This window comes from Bombus pyrosoma, linkage group LG11, assembly GCF_014825855.1.
Source record: "Bombus pyrosoma isolate SC7728 linkage group LG11, ASM1482585v1, whole genome shotgun sequence".
NCBI lineage: Eukaryota > Metazoa > Arthropoda > Insecta > Hymenoptera > Apidae > Bombus > Bombus pyrosoma.
The window spans coordinates 2625542-2647760 of NC_057780.1; the positions used below are offsets into that span (position 1 = coordinate 2625542).

The 22219-nt window shown below is 39.2% G+C and overlaps 1 protein-coding gene across 2 annotated transcripts in view; it reads right to left on the bottom strand.

Annotated features, from left to right (window-relative positions):
- Positions 1 to 22219, bottom strand: part of LOC122572897 — a 520130-nt gene that overhangs the window by 23071 nt on the left and 474840 nt on the right. For both annotated transcript variants that reach the window (XM_043738556.1, XM_043738555.1), the window contains exon 2: positions 20143 to 20505. In XM_043738556.1, the coding sequence (XP_043594491.1) occupies positions 20143 to 20505 (363 nt within the window). The remainder of the gene's footprint in view (positions 1 to 20142; positions 20506 to 22219) is intronic.

Below are 22219 nucleotides of genomic sequence, written 5' to 3' on the forward strand. Positions count from 1 at the left end.
CACGCGTCTCAGCACTTTCTTCTATACCCGATATTAACCGACTGTCCTTCCAGATGCTTCTAAGGACTGAACTGTTTACCTTCATCTGTTTTCGAGACGTCGCGCATACACACACTTCTACACACTGATACTCGCATACAAGTATTCTTACTGCGCGTTTAACTTAGTCTAGCACAGAAAATTATACATATCTCAACAAGATCATCCAAACCTGTTTCACGTATGTCAGGTGCATTGTGAGCCCATTCTGTACAACGATATTTATCCATATTGGAACGAAAAATAAAAATCTCTTCTCTCTTGATCCCTTTGCTTAACACACAGGAAAAATTGTACTTGCGATTTATTGATTTGCGATCCCTCAGTTTTTTCAAACTCGCTCGCGCGTATTTCGAGTGCGTGCGGGTCAACAACATGCACTGGACAACTCTTTGAATTTGTAAGTCGCCTCAAGGACACCTCTGCTTGGTGACTGTCCGACGACTGCCCGACGTTTGCATCGGATCGCGGGAGTTGACGTCGCGCCAGTGACGCTTGCGAATTTGTTGAGGTACTTCGGTACTCGGACAGGGCCTGCAATTTCACGTCCTCCGCAATCCTGTTCCAGTGGCCCCGCAGGGATGGACCCAACTGTTCAGTAGGAGTCTTGCCTTCGTAATTCTGTTCAGCGGTCCCTCCACGAGCCCCGCTTTTCAGTTCAAGTGTGTTAAGTGCTGGATCACTGGCATCGAGCGAATTATTGTACGATGTTTGTATCGATCGATGTAATCGTTGTGTGAGAGATGAATGTTGCGTTGTGTGGGAGATAGATATTGCGTTGTGTAAGCTTTGCTTTACCTTTGCAAAAATTCGTGTAACTGCTGTGTAGGAAATAGGTGTTTCTCGGTTCGGTTACGAAATAACTATCTCTTTACGCAGGCTCATGAAGTAGAATCAGAACTCGACATTTTCGTTAACAGCTTGAATGTCGAGGCCGATGCATAATGTTCAATAACTCATGGGCGGGTCTCTTGCGTAGTCACCTCCTCGTGGTGAGACCTGGTAATTGGCATCGTTTTCCAAAGATTAATCAACTGATTAATTTTTGGAAAACGATACCAAGCTAAGAACTACGCACCAGTCCAGTTTGGGTCACCAAAAACCGCCAAAAGAATTTTGGCTGATTCAGACTGGGCTGCATCGTGGGACACCGTGGGACACCGATGGACACCGTGGGACACCGATGGACACCGTGGGACACCGTGGGACACCGATGGACACCGTGGGACACCGATGGACACCGTGGGACACCGATGGACACCGTGGGACACCGTGGGACACCGATGGACACCGTGGGACACCGATGGACACCGTGGGACACCGATGGACACCGATGGACACCGTTGGACACCGATGGACACCGTGGGACATCGTGGGACGCCGTGGGACAACGATGGACAACGATGGACACCGTGGGACACCGTGGGACGCCGTGGGACACCGATGGACACCGATGGACACCGATGGACACCGATGGACACCGATGGACACCGATGGACACCGATGGACAACGATGGACAACGATGGACACCGTGGGACGCGTGCGTTTTAGCTTTAATTAATCATAAGATAGATACCTATGTTATGTGCACTGTAAGCTAATTCTGTACAAAGATACTTATCTATCTTGGAACGGAAAACAGAAATCTCGTCTATCTTGATCCCCTCGCTTACCACATTCGAAGAATTGTTCCCGCGATTTATCGGTTCACGGTCGCTCAGTTCTTTCAAACTGTAGCGTGACGTACTCGCTCGCGCGTATTCCGGGTACGTGCGGGTCAACGTGCACTGGACAACTCTTTGGATTCGTAAGTCGCCCCAAGGACACCTCTGTCTTGGTGACTACTCGACAACTGCTCGTCGTTTGCCGCGAATCGCGGGAGTTGTCATCGCGCTGGTGATACCCGAGTCGTAGATTCGCAATCCTGTCCGATTGGTACTTCGGTACTTGGGCAGGGACCCGCATTTAACGTCCTCCGTAATCCTGTTCAAGTGGCAAACCCGCGGGGGTGGACCCCACTGTTCAGTTGGGGCCTTGCCTTTGTAATCCTGTTCAGCGGTCCCTCCCCGGGCCGTCGCTTGTTCAGTTGGAGTGTGTTAAATTGCAGGCCCATTTGCTGGATCACTGGTATCGTCGGTTGGTGCCATCGACCGTGATAAGTTGCAGACGACGCGACAGGAATCGAGCAAAGGTCAATGCTTGGGCTTTCCGCTGAACCTTAGGGTTATCTGGTGCACGGGGGTACGTCACGTAGGTTTGTTAGTTCTTTCGAGAGATCGCGATTTCGTTCGTTCCGGGCGCGCCGCGGTGTTTCTTTCATCGTCCGATTGTTGGGGCTCCTTTTCCATAGTAGCCTCATTCTTTTTCTTTCGTTCCAAGTTAGACAAATGTGTCTTTGATACGGAATGCTGCCGATAGGGTTGCGAATTATTGTACGATGTTTGTACTGATCGATGTAACCGTGTGGGAGATAGATATTGCGTTGTGTATGCCTTGTTTTAAGTCTGTTAAGATTCATGTACGCGCTGCGTAGGAGACAGGTATTTCGCAGTTAGGCTACGAAATATCTATCTCTTTACGCAGGCCCATGAAGTAGAATCAGAACTCGACATTCTTGTTAACAGCTTGAATGTCGACATTTTTGTGTAATGTTGAGTAACTCATGGGCGGGTCTCGTGCGTAGTCACCTCCTCGTGGTGAGACCTGGTAATTGGCATCGCTTTCCAAATTAATCAGTTGATTAACCTTTGGAAAACGATTCCAAGCCAAGAACTACGCTAATACAGCCCCGTTTTGATCACCAAAAGTCACGGATAGAATTTTGGATGATCTAAACTGGACTGCAACGTGGGACGCCGTTGGACACCGTGGGATGCCGTTGGACACCGTTGGACACCATGGGATATGTCTTGACTATGTCAACTCCATCGTGGTCCCATTCTGTACAGTGATACTTATCTGACTGGGAACGAAATAGAATGATCTATTCTCCTTTTTATTATTTTTTCCTTTTTTACTCTTATCTATTATTTTATGTACGAGAGCGTCGCAATTTTGGATTTATTCTCTGATTGATTGCTGTTTCTCTTTGGTTTCTTCCTACTTTTTAAGAGAAATTTAGTTTAGACATCTCGGAGTTTATAATTTTTCGGTATTGTCAAAAGTTTAGTGTCCCTAAAATAGAACGTTAAATAGTCCCTTCCCTTTCCCTTTATTACATTTAGATTATTACGTTGATAAAGTAAGCAGATATTTAGATTTTTACGTAGATGTGATTTATGGTTAGGTAGGCTACTTTGAGGTTGCAATCTAAGTAAGTAGGTAAGGTGTAGGTAGTAAATAGGTTGATATAGTAGTAAGAAGTATGGCATGGTAGTAAAAGCATGGCATCTTAGTAAAAGCATGGCATCGTAGTAAAAGCATGGCACTGTACATTGCATGTATTATGTAGTAGTTAATTCTATATGGCACATATTTCATCCTATTCTCTTGTCCTTTTTGTTTAACTTTTGATTACATTTAATTATTACAATTCTTAATCATAATCAATTAGTTTTCACTTTGACGACAATAAAAGTCGAAAATTTTGATTTACATACATATATGTATATATAGACATATAAAACAATATCCCATGCAAAATTACAATTAGATTAAGATTTAATTTAATCTTTAGATTTCAGGTTTTTACGAATCCCAGTCAGGTTTCCAGTTTTCTCGTCGGTCTTTTTTATCAAATCTCTTTCTGCTGTTTGTTTCGAACATCGTGTAAACGCATACCAAAAGGAATATTTATTTGACGATGAATAAATTGTATTATCTTTTTGCGTAAAAGGAGGGTGGATGGGTCACGGATAGAGTAGGGTCTTCATCCGCAGCACCTCCTCGCGGTGAGAGCCGGCAATCGATATTATTTGATATATAATTACTAATTGTATCATTATACAGCAAGACAATTAACTGTATAACTGGTACAATTATTAATTATATGGCAACTAATATGACCTAATTGGCCGTGACGTTGACTAGGTGTTAGTATCAATCTATCTATCTAAACTTGCTATGAACATTGACGGTTCGAGGATCACTTTGCACTCCACTTTTTAGGCTAACTTTCTTTCGTTCGTGTAAGGAGGTTTAGTTGCTAATAACAAAAAGAAAAATAAAAAACAAAGCCGGAAACGCAATCTTTTTATTTTTGATTTTCGTCTTATTTCAAGAATCAACCTTTAAATTTCCCGACACCTGTAGCTCAACACTCTGTATATCATTAAATCGTCGATTTCAAATATAATAAATATATTTGATATGAAGTTTCAAAGATTTCAATCGAGAAATTTTTATCGCTCCTTTCCACGATATTGGAAATATTGGAAATATTGGAAAGAGAGTGCATTCGAGTTTATGTTCATACAGCTACAACTATTTTTGCGAGTAGTATATGTTCCAAAATATTCGAATACGTTCTTTAATTGTGGGAATGATAAAAGGAAAATAATACCGAGAAAATGGCAAGCGGTAGACGAGTCGAAGCAGAGGTAACAGAACTGAAGGCGTACGCAAATGTAACTGCCAATACTTTTTACGCCAGTACACTTGGAGGAAACTCCGCGACATGTACGTTCCATTAGCTCTAAATCGAATCCTTCGTCCACACCTGTTCGTTTTTTCCACATCTCGCGTTCCACGGTCAATTCTAATTTAAGGCGGACATTGTTTCAAGGAATTTCGTGAGTCTATTTGCGACGAGAATTCGACTGGCCTCGAGGCGTGTCACCGCTACACAGAACAGGCGTCTGTCTACGAAAGAAATCAACGAAGACGAAGAAAAGTTAAATTCGCTCTTCTCTCGTTTGTCGAATAACGTAATTCAGGAAATGAACGAACGACAGAACGATAACTTCGATAACACAATCGGTTTTCGGAGAATACAAGAAGTCCTTTGTCCGAAATATCCGGATTCCTTTAAAACCTGGCTAACTTGCACTTAACGAAACTTTTCGGTAAAAGCAACGGTATTTGCGTGAATATAGAGGGCTAGTCACTTTGGATACTTCCTCTGTGCATCTGCATTGTAGATTGTCTGAAACAATTTCAGTTTCACGAAGTATCGCTACAAAGTGATTTTAACCCTCGACAGATACTACGGAGTTCGAGTGACCCACATTGCTTCAAAGTGCACCACCTACGTATTGACTATAACGATTGTCCACCTGCAGTTTCCTATGTCTTGTCCTCGATCTGTAGCAAATTTTGGCCAAACTTCGAGAAAGGAGAATTCCTAGAAGATTGCAAGTACCGACTATCCACGTCGATATGATGCTTCCTATAATTTGGATTAATTGGCTTCATCGACGTATCGACTGTAGCGGCACATGATTACAGAGCAATTCAAATCATGTCGTTGTTTTACCTCGGAGTATCAAGATCTTTAAGATACACGTAATGTAAGAACGAATAAACTCCGGGCAATACAACGTGCTTCGTGTAACCGTCGAACAAGGACAAGTTTGATTTTTCCGACTTTCCCCTGACCAGTATAAATAAACGGACGCAACCGAGAAGAGTTCAGTATATACCCAGTATCTATCAGCATCCACGAATTATCTGCGAGCGATTATGCACTGTCTAGCGAACACGTTTGTACGAGCGTCTCACGACATTACTTGTTTACTTATTTATTTAATTATTTCAAATATATTTGACGGGTTGCAACAGCAAGTACCTATTTATCAATCCTTTACAAATCCTCTACACGACCAATTCATTCCATCACAAATTCAATCGTTCGTCATATTCCATCTTGCCAAGATCGGAAGAAATTACTAGAATTGCACGAAGGAATAATAATAATATCAGCAGTCGCTGTACGAGTCTCTTGGAAACCGAACCGATCAGCTTTAGACAAATTTCCACTTCTCTTTATGGAAGTACGTACGATGGAGATGTTGAGTTCTCAAGTCAGCCCAGTAACTAGCATATTAAGAACGACGTTAAAACTTTTGTATCGCATGGAAGGCAAGCATAGGATCCACCACCTGATCCTTCGATCAGGATGAAACCGATGCCACCCACGTCAGTTATATGGCACCTATTTCAACGATGTACCGGATGACTGGAGTGGTCGGAATGTTGAGCCTGGCGATCGATTCTTTCAGACATCGTTAGAAGACGATGTAATTGCAACGAAATGATTTGAGACGACTCGACGGCTGTGCAGGAATCGAACATTCAATTTCGCGCGAGCTATTAACGGCTGGCAAAGGCAGAGGAATTTACGATCGTCCATCGAATCGGGACACGGCATACAAGATCTGCAGGTGGATATTTCGAGGCGGCCACACGTACTGCAATGAAAATAAAAAGGTAATAGTAATGGATACACCGTGTGCTGCTTCAGGTGGAAGACGACGTTGCATTATCGCGATAATGCTACACGTTTCTCAAGCCTCTCTCGTTCTCTCTCTCTCTCTCTCTCTCTCTCTTCCTTATTTCTGCAGTTCTGTTTTCTCGTTCCACCTCCTAGCTTCGTTTCATTGCGACGGTTGGCAACTTTTATTTTTCGAGAACGAGTAGCCGGCGCGATGCGCGGCTGGGAAAGTAAATGCAGCGGGGGGAAAATAAATTGCGCACGTGTCATCGTGACAGAAAAGTTCAAATTATATAGCGTCCGTGGCGCTGTTATGCTCGTGTCATCGACAAAGAAAGCCCAGACGTTGAGCCACCGCATCGATCTAGGTAGCAGCTCAAAAGTGAATTCTGCCATGGACCAGGATAGTCCTGTTCGATCTCGTTGTATTTTTATCTCTTCCCTTTTTCTTTCTTTTCTCTTTCTGTTCTCGTCCCTTTTCTCTCTCTCTCTCTCTCTCTGCCGTTGCTTCGAAGATTGAAAGAAGGTTTTAAGTTGAATTTCCTCGTTGTGGGATGGGGTACACTTGTGCGGATAAGTGGTCCTTTTATTTTCTCTTTTTTAGTTTGGTATTTACCTTCAAGAAGCCATACCGACATTCCATGTACGAGAAATATAGATATATTTTGATACTCTGAATCGTATCGGATATTGGAGATATAATAAAGAATAAGAGCTTGTTAACAGAGAAACTTGTCGTTTAGCGAGCAATCGAATGAATAGTAAAAGAGATCTTCTAAGATCTGAAGATTAAGGATGAAATTTTGTCGCTCCGGCGTTAACGAGATAAAGAATAAGGTGGAAAATGATAATTTATTGAAAGAATCTCTTTATCAGCCAATAATTTACATCTAACTTTTCGGTATAAAGGAAACTGTTCCGTAGCTGTATGGAATCCGATAGCGTATCCAATAATATTGCTTTGAGTATCTGCAGCGGTATATAGGGTGTCTTAAAATGGAACATTTTATATACATTCGAGCGGAAAATTATCCTGCAACTTGTAGAAGCAAATTGAAGATGTAGAGAACGATTTCTTTTATCTAAGGCCTTGTTCCGAGGAAAAGCAAGTTGAAATAGAATAAATCGTTGATTGTTAAACGTATTCCGGATTAGGATTTAGTTATTCACGTACTTTTCACTTCATATACTCCGTGTATTTTAAACTCAACTTTCTCTAAAACAAAGTTCGAAACGGAAAAATTTCATTCTGTTTCCCAAACTTTCTTTTTTTTCATATAGAATAACGTTTTGCTCAAATTAGAAGAATACCAGTTCTGGAACGTCCTGTATAGTAATTTCAACGAATATAATAAATCTACGACGGCAGAGTTATTCAATATTTAATATATTTTTGAGAATATTGAGATATGTATAATTTTATGCGCTGGACTAGATTAGATGCGTAGTAGAGATACTTGTATATGAGTATCAGTGTGTGGAAGTGTGTGTGTGCGTGGCGTCTCAAAAACAGATGAATGTAAACGGTTCAGTCGGTTGACAGTCGGACTCTATGGAAAAATGGTCCCACAAATGGGGCCTCAAAATTAACGAAAATAAATCCACACATGTAACCTTCACGCTGCGAAAACAAACCTGTCCTCAGGTGACCATCAACAATATTACTATTCCTAACAAGGACTCGGTCAGATATCTGGGCATGAGCTTAGACAGGAGATTGACATGGAAACAACGCAGCATAGACAAATCGAAGCGACTCAAGGCTAAACTCAAAAGATTCTACCGGCTCATTGGCCGTCGCTCCAACTTAAGCACACAGAGCAAAATATTGCTATATAAAACCGTACTAAAACCTGTTTGGACCTATGGGATCCAACTATGGGGAACTGCGAGTAACTCCAACATAGAAATTCTTCGACGATTCCAATCAAAAACACTAAGATCCTTGATAAATGCACCTTGCTATGTCACCAAGGAGACAGTCCACCTCGACCTCAAGATACCCACAGTCAAAGAAGAAATATACAAATTCAAAAGCAGATATAACACAAGAGTCAACAACCACCACAAGCCATTAGTCACCCAACTACTTGACACGACGGATCAGACCCGCAGAGTAAGAAGAAAACACCCTTTAGATTGAAGCATTAAATTCAACTGAAATCAAACGTAATATAAATTATTATAATCCAAGTTACTGTACCACGCCAAATGAAGTTACTTAAAATTCTCAATGAGAATTGCTTGTAAATTGACGACCAAATAAAAAAAGAAAAGAAAAGAAAGTCAACAGTCGGCTATGGAAGAAAGTGCTGAGACGCGTACAAGTGTGTATCGATGAATATCTTAGAAATGGTCCATAAAATAAATATATAATTATTCTAATATTAATTCCAAGTGTAAATTTAGTGTTCCTATAACGTTAATTCGGTTAACAAGACCCACGATTCTCAACAGAGAAACTATTTGTTTGTCATCGTAGTTAGATTTTATTTAAATTGGATCGTTGACCAGCTTGAACAGATTAATTCATAATATGCTCTCGTTAAATACTTGATTTAAATTTTCGTCCAATCTTTACATTTTTCGTTGGCTGATAAATCAAAATGCACGAGGACCTGTCTGATTACAATCTTCTTGGTTGCATTCGCGTCAGTTATAAAATTTAATTAATTCGACTATGTAAGGCTTAGAGCGGATTCTGTTTATTTGCAACGGATAATTAATCGTAGTTAACAAGCTTCCCTTGCTGCTGTTTATATAACATTTCATAATATCTATAACGTTTGTAAGTGAAATACTAAATCGATACGTTTATTGAAATTGTGGTAATCAGTGGGTTTATCAAGTTGTAGATATCGTTTGCAATTCGTTAAATAAAATTAATGCGTCGCGATAATTGTTTCAACAATTACTGAAATTTAATGCTATCGTAACAATGCAAAAAAAGAAAAAAGAAATTGCAAAGGAGTTCTATTTTAAAAGGATAGGAAAGAACGTTGAAAAATAAAAATTCGAGATATGGGTAATACGGTAAAAGAATATGTATCGATGCAAGAACGAAAAACATTTGTGAAGCTTTGAATACAAAATTAATCTCGAAACGAACGTGATAATTAATTAATTAAGAGAATCTACGACCCTTGCAAATATTTATGGAACGTGATATATCCACAATGTTTGCATGTAAGCAAGTAGTGGCAGATAGTTTTGCGAATTATAGAGAAGTTTGTGCGGGAAGTGAAGACTTTCCGCAGAAACTTGCAAAATTAGGTACTTGCGAATATACCGATACGGTTTTAGTGATTTTCTATTCGTTTGGCAACTAAGTGATTGCGGATTTTGCCATTAGATGTTAATGGCAAATTCCGCAATTACTTAGTTGCCAGCCCAATACAAATACAAAAGCAAGTTTCTCTGCAAACCCGATAATCGCGACGCGAATCGCAAAGCACACTGTAATATTGTCTTGATCTTCATCGATCTCCAAAAAAAAAAAAGAAAGGAAATGAAGCTTGGGAAGAAATACTACACGCTTCATTTTCTATGCTACAGCTACTAAATACTACAGCTTTCATTTCGCTATATATCTTCTCAGCGATGTGACGAAGCAAACAGAAAAAATAGAAGATCAGTTCAAACGAAAAGATGATAAATAGAATTTTTCCTAGGATGCGACATTTTGATTTCTTTTTAAGAACGAAGTTTCGCTAATCGAGACAGGAAACTCCGTGGAAAGCAACATTGTTGTTAGTTCGTGGTTAGCTTGAAAAACAGGGAAAATGAGAGTTTAATCAGATCGGACGATGGAACTGTCTAAAGAGAGATATTATGAGTCGTCTGAGAGATTTTAGAGTCTCGATGTTGGAAAATGAACGAGGCCGCTTGGGTTTAACGCGATATTAAATTATCGAGTATAAACGCTACGTTTAGCGATCCACCTGTTTTCTACCGTAATTGTGATCTTTACCGACACTTGCGAAAACAAAACGGCTGAAAATGAATTCATCGCATGAAGAAAATATCCGGAATAGGTGCCGGAAGCAGATTATAATTATACAGATACACTCTTCCCAGATATCGTCTTCTTCATCCTCGATTTATTCCACAGCGGATCCGTTCGCAAACATTGATGATATTGTCTACGACCGATAAAAAAGGATCACGGTTAAACGTTTTGTTTAGTCGTTCGTTTATTCGGGAGAAAAATTGTTGGAAACGCTGCCCTTGTTGTTCAATGCAAATCTACTCCTATTGTAGCGTTACTCTATATCAATTTATCGAGAGACACGAATTCAATTCTGAATCAAGTGTCCTACGTGTACTAGATGCAGTATCGAAACTGACTATTTTCTCGGAAACAAAGGGTTGCGAAAAATTCACCCTTTCATCTAGAACAGATTTGGATTATTGAACAAGTTAATCAATTATATACGACGTCTATTGTTTCCCATGATTTCATTCTACTGTATCCCGTAAGCTTCTCCATCCATTAAAAATCAAACTTTCGTCTAACTTTAGCATAGAATTCAGACTCTAATTCAGACTCTACGATTGATTTGTCGAATTAGAACAAAACGACAACGCCACTGTATCCTATTCGTAGATTCTATTAAATGTTTAGATACATAAAAGCTTCGATTAACACTAGAACTACCAGTCAAATTGACCGGTGTTACAATTTTTCCTTTAAAATTCCTACTTCATGTTATATTTTTTTCCCCAATGATGATGACTTTCGCAACGATAACTAGAAGAATAATACAACGAATTTTATTTTGTTTTCTATGTAGTTTTTTCGTACCAAGGCTACTTATATCAATACCAGTTAAAATGACTGGTACTTGTCAAAGCGTAAAAGGACCTTGCGATCTGTTTATCGAACCCCAATTAACCAGTTTCCTCGTTTTCTACAACTTCCCGCACGTTTTTAAATTTTTACCGCGTATCATTTGGTATGACGATATCAATTATCAGGAAAATTCCGGATCGATCACTAGAAATACCACAGCAGTCAAAATGACTGGTTCTACAATTTTGTAAATGTGCTAACCCTCGTTTGTAATTGTAAAAATGTACTACATAACATGGAATTGCTTCTGTAAGAAAGTAATAAATCATTAATTATAAAAATATTCTATTATTACGTATTTTTTTAAAGACCAGTCATTTTCACTGGTTTTGGTAGAAACAGCTTCGTGTTAACTATAGGTAGTTCTAGTGTTAAGATTTGGCAAAGAAAAATACATTAGTGAAATTTTGATAGAAAAATGGTTGTTGAGTCTCATAACGACATGTATCACGGTCAGACCCAGCCGCTATTTTTGAGAAATAGGTTTTTAGTACTACGATCACCCGCATGCCACCGCTCAAACGGTAATTTTACGGACTTGCAGTAGCATGTATTTTTAGTTTTAACACTTTTCCATAGCTCAATAACCGAAACCCTGCTGCAAACCTCAGAATTTCCAATCGACCATGCAACGACGAACCCGATGGTTCCCACAACATAACTCGCACGCTCTCCAACATTTCTGTAGGGGTGCGCGTTCCACTACTTCCACGAACATTCCCACACAACGCTGTGTCTTGATCTGCCCCCTTGCAAGGGCGCAACGTGCAATGGAATGGAGGATACGAGGTATAAAGAACGAGAAAGGAGGCAATTCTTGGTGAGAATCGTCAGAATCTACGATCACAGCGAAATAAGCAGAATCAGTTAGAATCACAATGTTAAAACGAGCATATGCATGTATAATGGAACGCACGGATACACTGCAGTTTGTGCATAAATATGATGAAAATTCATAACCAATAGGTTCAACAATCTTCCGATCACACAACACGAAACGAATGCGATCGGTTACAGCCCCCGATCGGACGTGCACCGATCACTCGCTCGATTCTATAGCGATGGTTCTGATTGAATTTTTGTGGCTCGACAAACGTGTCTACGCTTGCTGCATTTAAATAGTTTTGGAAAAATGGGAAAAGACTATCCTTTGGCAGGACGAAAAATCGAAATGAATTTTTCACCATCCCTTTGTAGTTTCTCATGGGACGTTAACGCGTCTAAACTGTCCTTCGTCACCGATTTGATTGTAAGCACCTTAGAGAAAGGGACGAAATCTGTAAAAATGGTAGGATGTTGGTTCATGAGGAAGAAATGACGATATAAAGAGAAGCTTTGGCCAAGTAGAGGAGGGATTATAAGAAAGGAAGATACAGGGCGAAAGATTAATTTCACGGGATCAGGTATCTCAGCTGGCGAGACTCAGATGGTTCAAGTTCATCTTGGAGGGTAGAAGTTTTCATGGCTGGGCAGCGTTTTCTTTAGTAAAAGCGTGTGGATTAACTTTCATGTAGAAATGGAAGTTCGTAGAGAGAAAAGAAAGAGAAAATTGCTGGCGACTTGTACCATCCTAACGAAACAACTTGAAACATTTTAAATCGAGCCTCCGCCCTGCTAACGTTGGTGGTTGGGCTGAAAGCATTAAAATGCTTGAAAGTTCCAACTCGAAAGTTAAACGTACGCTTTCTACCACTTGTATGTACACGATGCGAAGGAGGCAACCGTGTAACAGATCGGAATGAAACTTTGAGCTGTTTGTCGAGTCTCGGTCGGCCAGCTATTCCCACTTCGTACGAAATAACGACGGCTCAATGAATTTATTAACCTGCTGTTTGCTTCGAAATTTAAATCCGCCTGCTTGTAATACGTACCTTGTTGTCGTTTAATTTATCGATCAAAGGGTAACCGGTCAGGTCAAACGATATCGCGTACCTCGAATGACTTAACGCTCAAGGCGGAGGAGGTTTAATAGATCGAGTAATCTGGTAGATCCAGTTGTTTCGATCGTTCGCTGAGAGACGCGATCTCGAAGAAACGCGTCAACGGCAGTCGTAAATTCCCGTTACGATTCGAATAATCGACGCCACGAATAGATCGATCCCCTATTTCGATTAGGATAATAGGGGTGGTTGAATGAGTATAACGCTGATTTTTAACAGATTATAATATATATATATATTTCCAACAATTCAATAACTTCAATATTTGATACAATTGTGAGTATGTCGACTGCCAAACTACGGCCTGAGACTCTTTTCGCGTTAGCGACTGAGTTTTGACTTTCACTGTTGTCGAGATTTCACTGCGACTTGGCGACTGTGATGATTTTAACATCTGTCAAAATCGGCGGCTTATCATCAAAATAATTTGTCTGCAAGCTACGCTGCTACAACTTCGCTGGGTAAATATTTACAAGCACTTGGAGAGGGTAGCAGTTTGATCTCTCGCGCGTTACTCGCGCGTCAGACGATGCGTAGTTTCTCTTTCACGGATCGATAATTAGTCATCGACTTTATTGCCGAGGAATACACGAAGAATAGCCGAAGAATACCCGAACGTCGCTCCACGAACATATCTATCCTCTTCGTTTCGTGTATACGGTGTGCCGAATTACGAGAATCCTCTCGCACGTTTGGATGATTCGTTGAAATTGGAATTGGCAATAACACGGTGTTAGGGAATATAGAATGGCGTTGTAGGATGAACGAGACTCGAGGAAAATTTTAATTGGAAAAAATAGGAAATTTTAGGCAGCGTTGTAGATAATTGTCAGAAAGAAAATTGCAACGAAGATATTCTGGAGCGAATTTTTGGAAACGAGTGGGACGAAGGAATTTGCAGCAAAAGTGTATTAACGATTTATTTAAATAAAAAAGAAAAAAAAATGTTAGAATTTAAAGAGATATTTGTGCAGACATTTATTTTTAGGATCGGCTTACGCGATAAAGATGATGCTACAAATCTTATATTGTTTTTAGATTTCATATTACGCAATATAGTTGAAATGTAATTTAATTAAAATCGAGTGGTTGTATCAAAAGAGTAGAAAATGAAGCTAAGAAACTGTTAAAACAAACAAGTTAATTACGTGTTTCACGAATAGAATCGTTGGAGCATAAAATTTCGTATTAAAATGCTTTGATAAGTTAAAGCTACTTCACTGAGAATTTAATGAGCAAGAAGTATAACGTTGAAAACGATGCTAAACGATTTTCAAGATATTAACAATATTAATTTTCATTAATTAGAATTGGATGCACCAGCAGCCAAGTTGATTTCGTTCTGGTATTTTGTAATTACATATCCTTTGCAAATTTCATAATTAATTTATGCCCATTAGATATTGTTTTTGGTAAAATTAATTGTTATTGTTCATAGGAAAGTTGTTATTGTGTGCATATTACGTTTTACCAATTTAATTACCCCACGAGGGAATATATAACTGTTTTTCAAGGGTAATTTGCTTATTTAATTAAAGTCTCATTTACATTTGCCTGATATCGGAACCAAACGATTTCCACCTGTAAAGATATTATCGTAGGTGTCGCGTAGTTTTGTTAATTTTCCGAATATGTGAACATTCAACGTATTGCAAATCCATCTGCTATAATTATAAATTCAAACAATCTTTTTATTAATACCCTTTCCCTATTTATATTGTTATCAAATGTATCATTTTGCATAACACCTTACATCAATCATCGTATTTCAATTTCAATCGGATATAAATAAATTTACTAAATTTCAAAAAAAAAAAAAAAGAAAGAAATAGCATACACACATATTTATCACGATGTGTTTATAATCTGATAATAATTATTACGGAGCATCACGTGATCCGCTTATCGCAAAAGTCAAACAGCAAAGTATTAAAAACACGTTGTTATGGGAAAAATTTATTCGACAAATAGTATGCTCATAGCAAAAACTTTTCGATATTATTTCAAGTATTATAGAGCTATACTAAGCCTTATCATAACACTAGAACTATCACACCAGACAAATTGACTGGTTTTGCAATTTTATTTTCAAATTCCTACTTCATGTTATATCTTTTTTCCGCAATGATGTAATGACCTTCGTAACGATAACTAAGAGAATAATACAATGAATTTTATTTTGTTTTCTATGTACTCAAACTGAAAATAATTTTGTATCAAAACTACTTATAATGACTGGTACTTGTCAAAGTGTAAAAGGGTCCTGTGATCTGTTTATCGAGCCCCCATTGACCAGTTTCCTCGTTTTGTACAACTTGTCACACGTTTTTAAAATTTTTGCTGCGTATCATTCGATATGACGATATCAATTATCAGGAAAATTCCGCGTCGATCGCTGGATCGCTAGATGCTAACGCTAGAAATACCACAGCAGTCAAAACGACTGGTTCTACAATTTTATAAATGTGTCAACCCTCGTTTAGGTCGATCATGGTCCCAGATGGATTGGTAATACTAAAAATGTACTACATAACATGGAATTGCTTCTGTAAGAAAGTAATAAATGAGAAGATGAAACCAGTGAAAATGACTGGTCTTTAAAAAATACGCGTCACCCATATTCGGACGACAGCAAAGTTTCTGATCGGGCCGTGTCATCCTGTTCGGGTGACGCTTATTCGGCTATTTGAAAAGATATTCCACAGGAAGTAATAAAACTATCGAATTGTTATTAAAATAATACGAAAATGGCTTATTAAGAAAATTATTTAGAACGTAAAACTTTCAAGCGTCCTGTACAAAGCTGAGGTTGATCGAGACAATTTGGACAATAAGTTGTTGTTTTCTTTAAATTCTCTCGTGTCTTTGATCGGTCCGTTTTATCTGCATAACGTAGTTTGCATGCGCGTCTAATGCTTCTTCCGGAATCATTTTTCCAAACGGCGATATTATGCTGACTCCGTCGAAGACAAGGATTTTTTGTATTTTCAGACAAGCCTACTAATTTCCCAGCTAATGATTCTCTAAATCTTCTAATATTTACGTTCTTCCTTGTTGCAATTTCGTAAACCGTCAAAGCGTTTGCGACAGAAATTCCCAGAAGGAGTCGAACGTCGAGTTTTCGGTACCATTCGATTGCTTTTCTAATTGCGGTGGCATAAGAAACCATTTGGTCGGAATAATCTACACGACACTCGTGGCCTGAAGCAGATTTCATTGAAAACAGGCGCGGCAGTCAACGTGTTAAGGATTATAACAATTCCTGTGAATTATGAAATTTCTCCTCGACGCAAGTATCGTCACTCCCGTTCCATTTTTCTCCTTTTTAATCGTCCGGGTTAATTAGATCGTGCGTGACGCGTGTACTCTCTGATTATCATTGAAACCGTTTCGATGCTAATTACGCGCGTAACAAATTATTGTCGCGCAGGTAAAAATTCACGGGCTCGGCGGAGAACGAACGTCGGTCTCTGGTTTCGTTTCGATCGAGCCGGGCGGCGCCTTTTGTTCCGTGTCGCGTTGCAATTTCAAGAATTATTTCACGCGACATCACTCTAGCTCGCGGGACGTCACGTCAAACTACGCGGGGCGTGTAAAAATGCTACATGACTTGACAAATATTGCGTACTTATCATGCGTCACAAAGCAACACGCGATATCTTAACACGTTCGTTTACAGTCGGTGACAAAAATAAGTGGACAGGCGGTGGAAGGTGGGTATCAATGAACTATAACCGAACTAGTATCGTGCAGTGTCACATACTTCAATTTCATTTCTTACACGTCCTTGTAGTTTTATTTAGTAAATTATCGAAATACTAAACGAGACTGGAGAAGGACCAACAGAACTAAAAATAATAACAGAGAAGAGAAGGGCGATACAAGACGGGGAGGAACGACAATAAGGAAGCACAGCAAGGAGGCAAAAGCCCAAAAGTTGCCATAGTTTTAGAGACAGAATAATTAAGGGAGCGCAATATAATAGAGTGGATAAGAGAGCAGGTAGATACGCTTACCGAGCGAAAATTCAAAGTCGATTTTCTCGAAAACAAAGCGTCAAACGAAAAATTTTTATTCTATATTTTCGACTTCTTTTTTCGCGTAGAATCACCCCCTTTCCGCTTGTACCACCAGTTACCAACCACTTTGTATAAGAAGCGAAATAGGTAAACGAGATGTAAAACCGAAAGCTCGTCCAAAGCTGACAGGCATGGCCTAAGCAATAATAAATAAAAAATAAAATAATAAATAATTGAAATTGATATTTACACGTTTGCGCAAACACCTGTACCTATTTCCATTATATGTTCACGTACTTTTGTTTTCTACTGTATATATATATATTGTACATATCTTTTCACGGCGAGTGTACAATTAGAGTTTCAAAGTCAATGTCGCGAGAGCAATAGCGTCGAGGTTCGCGTTTCTGTTTTCCTATTTTTACATTTCTTTCGTTTCGCTGCCCTTTATATTCTTGTTTTATTTAATGCGCGTGAAAACAGAATTCCAATAGCGCCAATAGGATTTGAAAAAAAAAGAAAAAGAAAAAAGAACGGGAGAAAAAAGAAAGAGAAAAAATCTTGCGACATCGATAGCCGACACTAAGCCGTCACTGAAAAATTGCGCGCTCCGAAAATTGGATTATACTTTCAGGATTATTTTGGTCGCCCCCGGCGAGGCTTTGGGTGTATTTTTAATCGCCGTATTAAATCATAGTAGTATCTAAAACGTAGTGGCTCCAAGGATGTCATTAAACGAATAGCGGAATTAATAGACTAAAGTTTCGTGAATTTTAATAATCCACAAACGAAATTAATTGTCGAATGTTTCCAAATATGTTATTAACCCTTCGCACTCGAGGACTTTTTCGGTGGGGCGTAGCAGCTACTCCGGATGATTTAGCGTATACGTGACGCGTGTCTTGGCGTAAAATGATTTTATATAGAAATTAACTTACAAACAAAAATTATATTCTAATAATTTATCTATATTTACATGTTTGGAAATATGATTTTGTAATATTAATTTCTGTATTTTTGTTTTATGATAGTTTACAAAGCATTCGCCAAGATGCGTTCTCCGATATAATTGATCTCATTTTTCAACTGTTCAGAATCAAGTTCATCTTCGTTTCAGCTAATTTCATTTCCGAAAACCATTTTTTAGGGCTTTCTAAACTATAATACTTTTGCCATGATCGTCGAATCCAAACTAACTTTGCGGACGTTGTCGGAACCATAGTTTCGCAGGCATACGGGATTAAATATTTTATCTGCATTTTAAAGTCTAACGCTTTACACTTCCTAACGAAGAACATAAAGAACCAAGGGATCAATTTACCAACCAATATCGCACTCTCGTCAATCGCAGACGTCGAAATCTAACATAAGCAGGGACTGCCGCTTCTCGCTCGCCACTGAAGTTGTAGCATGGAACGTCGTGGTGGGTGAGAGTCACCTTTCGAGTGCAAAGGGTTAAAAGCGATATTTGTTACGCGATAGCGAAATGTGTTACTTTAGTTACTAAATTATTAGGCGAAAAGTTTCTAATCCATTTTTTTAACCGCTCATATTCCCTCGAATTACCTCATGTTCGTTATGAGGCATCGTATCTCCTCGTCTCCGGAAACTTTTTAACAGGCTGTCGTCTTATCGTGTCTTACGTCACACCATTTTTCGAGCGACACTTTTTGATAGCTGACGTTGACTGGACGATACTCTGGGCGAAACGGCTATCGGAATCTGTGTCATCGATTCTTCTCTGTCGCCATTGCGTTCTAAATTATGCCGAAAATTATCCTCTTCTTGGAACGACAACAGGCAAAAGGGAAATTACATAGTTCTTTGCTGATAATATTCTTCTCGCCGAAGAAACCTGACCGATCAGCTCGATTCCCCTTTGAAGCATTTTAAACGGTTCCTCAAGGAACAATCGATCCTTCCGGGAGAATGATGGTGGAGGATGAGGAGCGAAACTACCGCCTGACTCAACACTATCCCGATTTCATATTCGATACAAAAAGGAAAAAAAGAAAAAGAAATATCGATAATCCGTGGATTATATTAATAATCTCAGCTGAAATCTGACATTTCTATCTGCATCGTGGACGTCGATATTATCATCTAGAATTGAATATTTGACGGTGCGGTTGAATGTGCCAGTTACACGCGAAGAGAATTTAAACCTAGTTTAATCTTTAAGAAATCAAGCCAATATCGTGATCTTTTGCAATTGCTCGCAAAATTATTTGTACATTCGTAGAAATCTTCTGTAAATGTATCGCGCGTGTTACAGGAAATATTTCGGAATCTTGTTCGCGCTATAACCAGATATCAACTGAGATAGTGCTCAGATACTAAGATAATACCAAAGTGGAATGTCAAAAATTTTCTTTCTTTTTTTATTTGCTAGAATTTTTACGATCGATTCTCATTGAGAATTGTAAGTAAATTATTTTGGCGTGGTACTGTAACTTGGATTATAAGAGTTTATAGCATGTTTGATTCTAGTTGAATCTAATGCTTCGATCTAAAGGATAATGTGTTTTTAGCCTGCGGATCTGATCCGTCGTGTCAAGTAATTGGCTAACTAATGGGTTTTAACTATTATATTATATCTGTTACTGAATAAATACCAAAAATGAGAGCGATTATCGCAACATTGGCGCGAAGCAACGTCTGTTAGGAGTGAGAAATCGAAGTCGTGATATTCATCGTTGACGCGACACGCGTTTGCAATCGAATAGAGGAATAAAGAAGTAAGGTACGGTGAATGGTAGGTTAAAAAAGAGAAGATAAAAAGAGAGAGAGAGAGAGGAAAAAGAAAAAAATCGCGCGACCATATCGGTAGAAGGATAATTGGCCTGGCATTCTATCCAGCATAAATCGACATAAAGGATCGTAAATCAATGGCGGTTGGCCGTAAATAGCGGGATACTTACAATACACAACCATAGAGGCGCTTGCAGACTGCTCGTCCGCGTAAGTGAATATGACGCACGTGTACTCGCCGGTAAGATCGATACCGGGCTTATTCAATTTCATGGCTCGGTACTTGGTGTACGGATCGTCGCTGGCTTTGTACTGCAGGTCGATGTACTTCCGCGCGGTATCTCCAGCCAAAGGTTCCCTGCCGTATATCCATTGGTAAGCCACTTCGTTGGTGTTGAAGAACCATTTCACGACTAATCCCTTGCTCGGCGTGTTCTCGAGATCGTAGTCACAGTCTAGGATCACGTAATCGGTGTCGTCGGCCTTCACCGTCGCCGGTACGTTCACGCTTTTTATCACGAGTTGCCAGCATTCTGAAAAATCGTAAAAAGATCATCGTTAAGAAAAAAAATTCCGCCAAGAGAGATGGTCGCAAGGACGAAGAAAGGGTTGGGGCTTCTTTCCTTATGCTATTTCCTCGTTTTCTCAAGCCGTGCAACATAGTGGAACGTACTATGGGCGGAGAAACGTGGCGGGAGCTGGTGCTCTCTCGAGCCATCAGTGATCGACAAGGGGAGGCTTCAGGTTTGGTTTCTTGCGGTTGGAAGATTTTGAGATTTCAAAGTTGCAAAGTTAGATTTTTATAGTTTATAGGGAATTTAACACTTAGAGTGCTGAATACTCGGAGCCTATGTCATCCGTACAGACGGCGCACGGCCAGCGCTGACAATCGCTGTGGATTGAATACTTTTTCGCTATACTGAACTCTGTTGTTTGATTATTCAAAGCGCAAATCGTAATAAGTTATAGTAATTCTTTTGCACGAGATTAAATGATTCAAGAAATATATATATTTTTTAGTATTAATTATTTATTATAAACATTGAAATTTACTATTAATAATAAACTAGAATTTGGGTAGTAAACTAGAAAACAATAAACTAGAAACCTAAATTTAGTAAATATAACACGAGTTAATAATTCAGTTGTGTGTGAAAAATTTCAAAACAATTATCGATACATAATCCGACATCGCATTTTCTGCATTCATATCGTGCTATTATTTTGCGGAAAATATTGCTTTTCAACAGTTCGTCCGCAGACCGATATTCTCTCACAGGCAGTTTCAATTCTACCAAATGTCCAAATTGGACAAATTGTGAATGCAAAGTATTAAATAAAAAAAAAAAAAGAAAAGACAGTTCCTTCGAACGCGGCATTAACATTGAAATGCGTTTATATTTATCTCACACAAACGTAATAGTATTACTTCTGCGTAGGTTTTTCTTTTTTTTATTGTTTATTTTTAATTTTACAATTTGTCCGTCGGTTTCTGCGTAGGTGTTCGGAAAAATTGACAAACGCATATATGCGTCCTTAGTCCACAGCGATGGCTTTCGCCAGACGCATATATGCGTCCATAGCGCTTCAAGGTGTACAGATTTATGGAATGTGTAAAAATATAGAAAATACATGCCAAGTATAGTACACTCGTTAGAATGTTGCAACTTCTTAGGCGTCGAACTGATCCGTTTTTGCTTCTTACTAATGTAATATCGAAAAAGGGGGGTGTGCGCGTGGTCTATCGTATATTTAAGTTGTAGATTTAAGGTATAAACAAAGAATCGTAAAAGTGCTGAGGAAGAGAAAAAGAGAGAGAGAGAGAGAGAGAGAGAGTGTAAGTAAGAGTGTATGCCTTGCTGACGCCAAAGCTAAATGAGTAAAGGAGTGGGAGAAGGAAGCGAGGGTCGAGGGTCAGCAATTTTTGACCCGAGAAGACAGAAGTTGGAAGCCCAGTGTTAGGGTAAGACGTACGAAGATATTGTAGTGAGTTTTTGTATCGGGTATTGCTTGGGTATTGCGGATAAAACTAAACTTAACTTCAAATAAACTATCCTTTCTTGCCCTTGCTCTAGACTATTTTGATGCTACACTAATCTTTTTCATTCGTTTCATTAGATTCTAAGGTACATTTAGAAAATTATGTTCATGACAACATCGCTCTTGTGTACTTTTCAATTTGTAGGATTGATAGCGTAGCTTCTGAACGGCACATTTAGCGAGCGAAACAAATCTTCACTTAGGTTC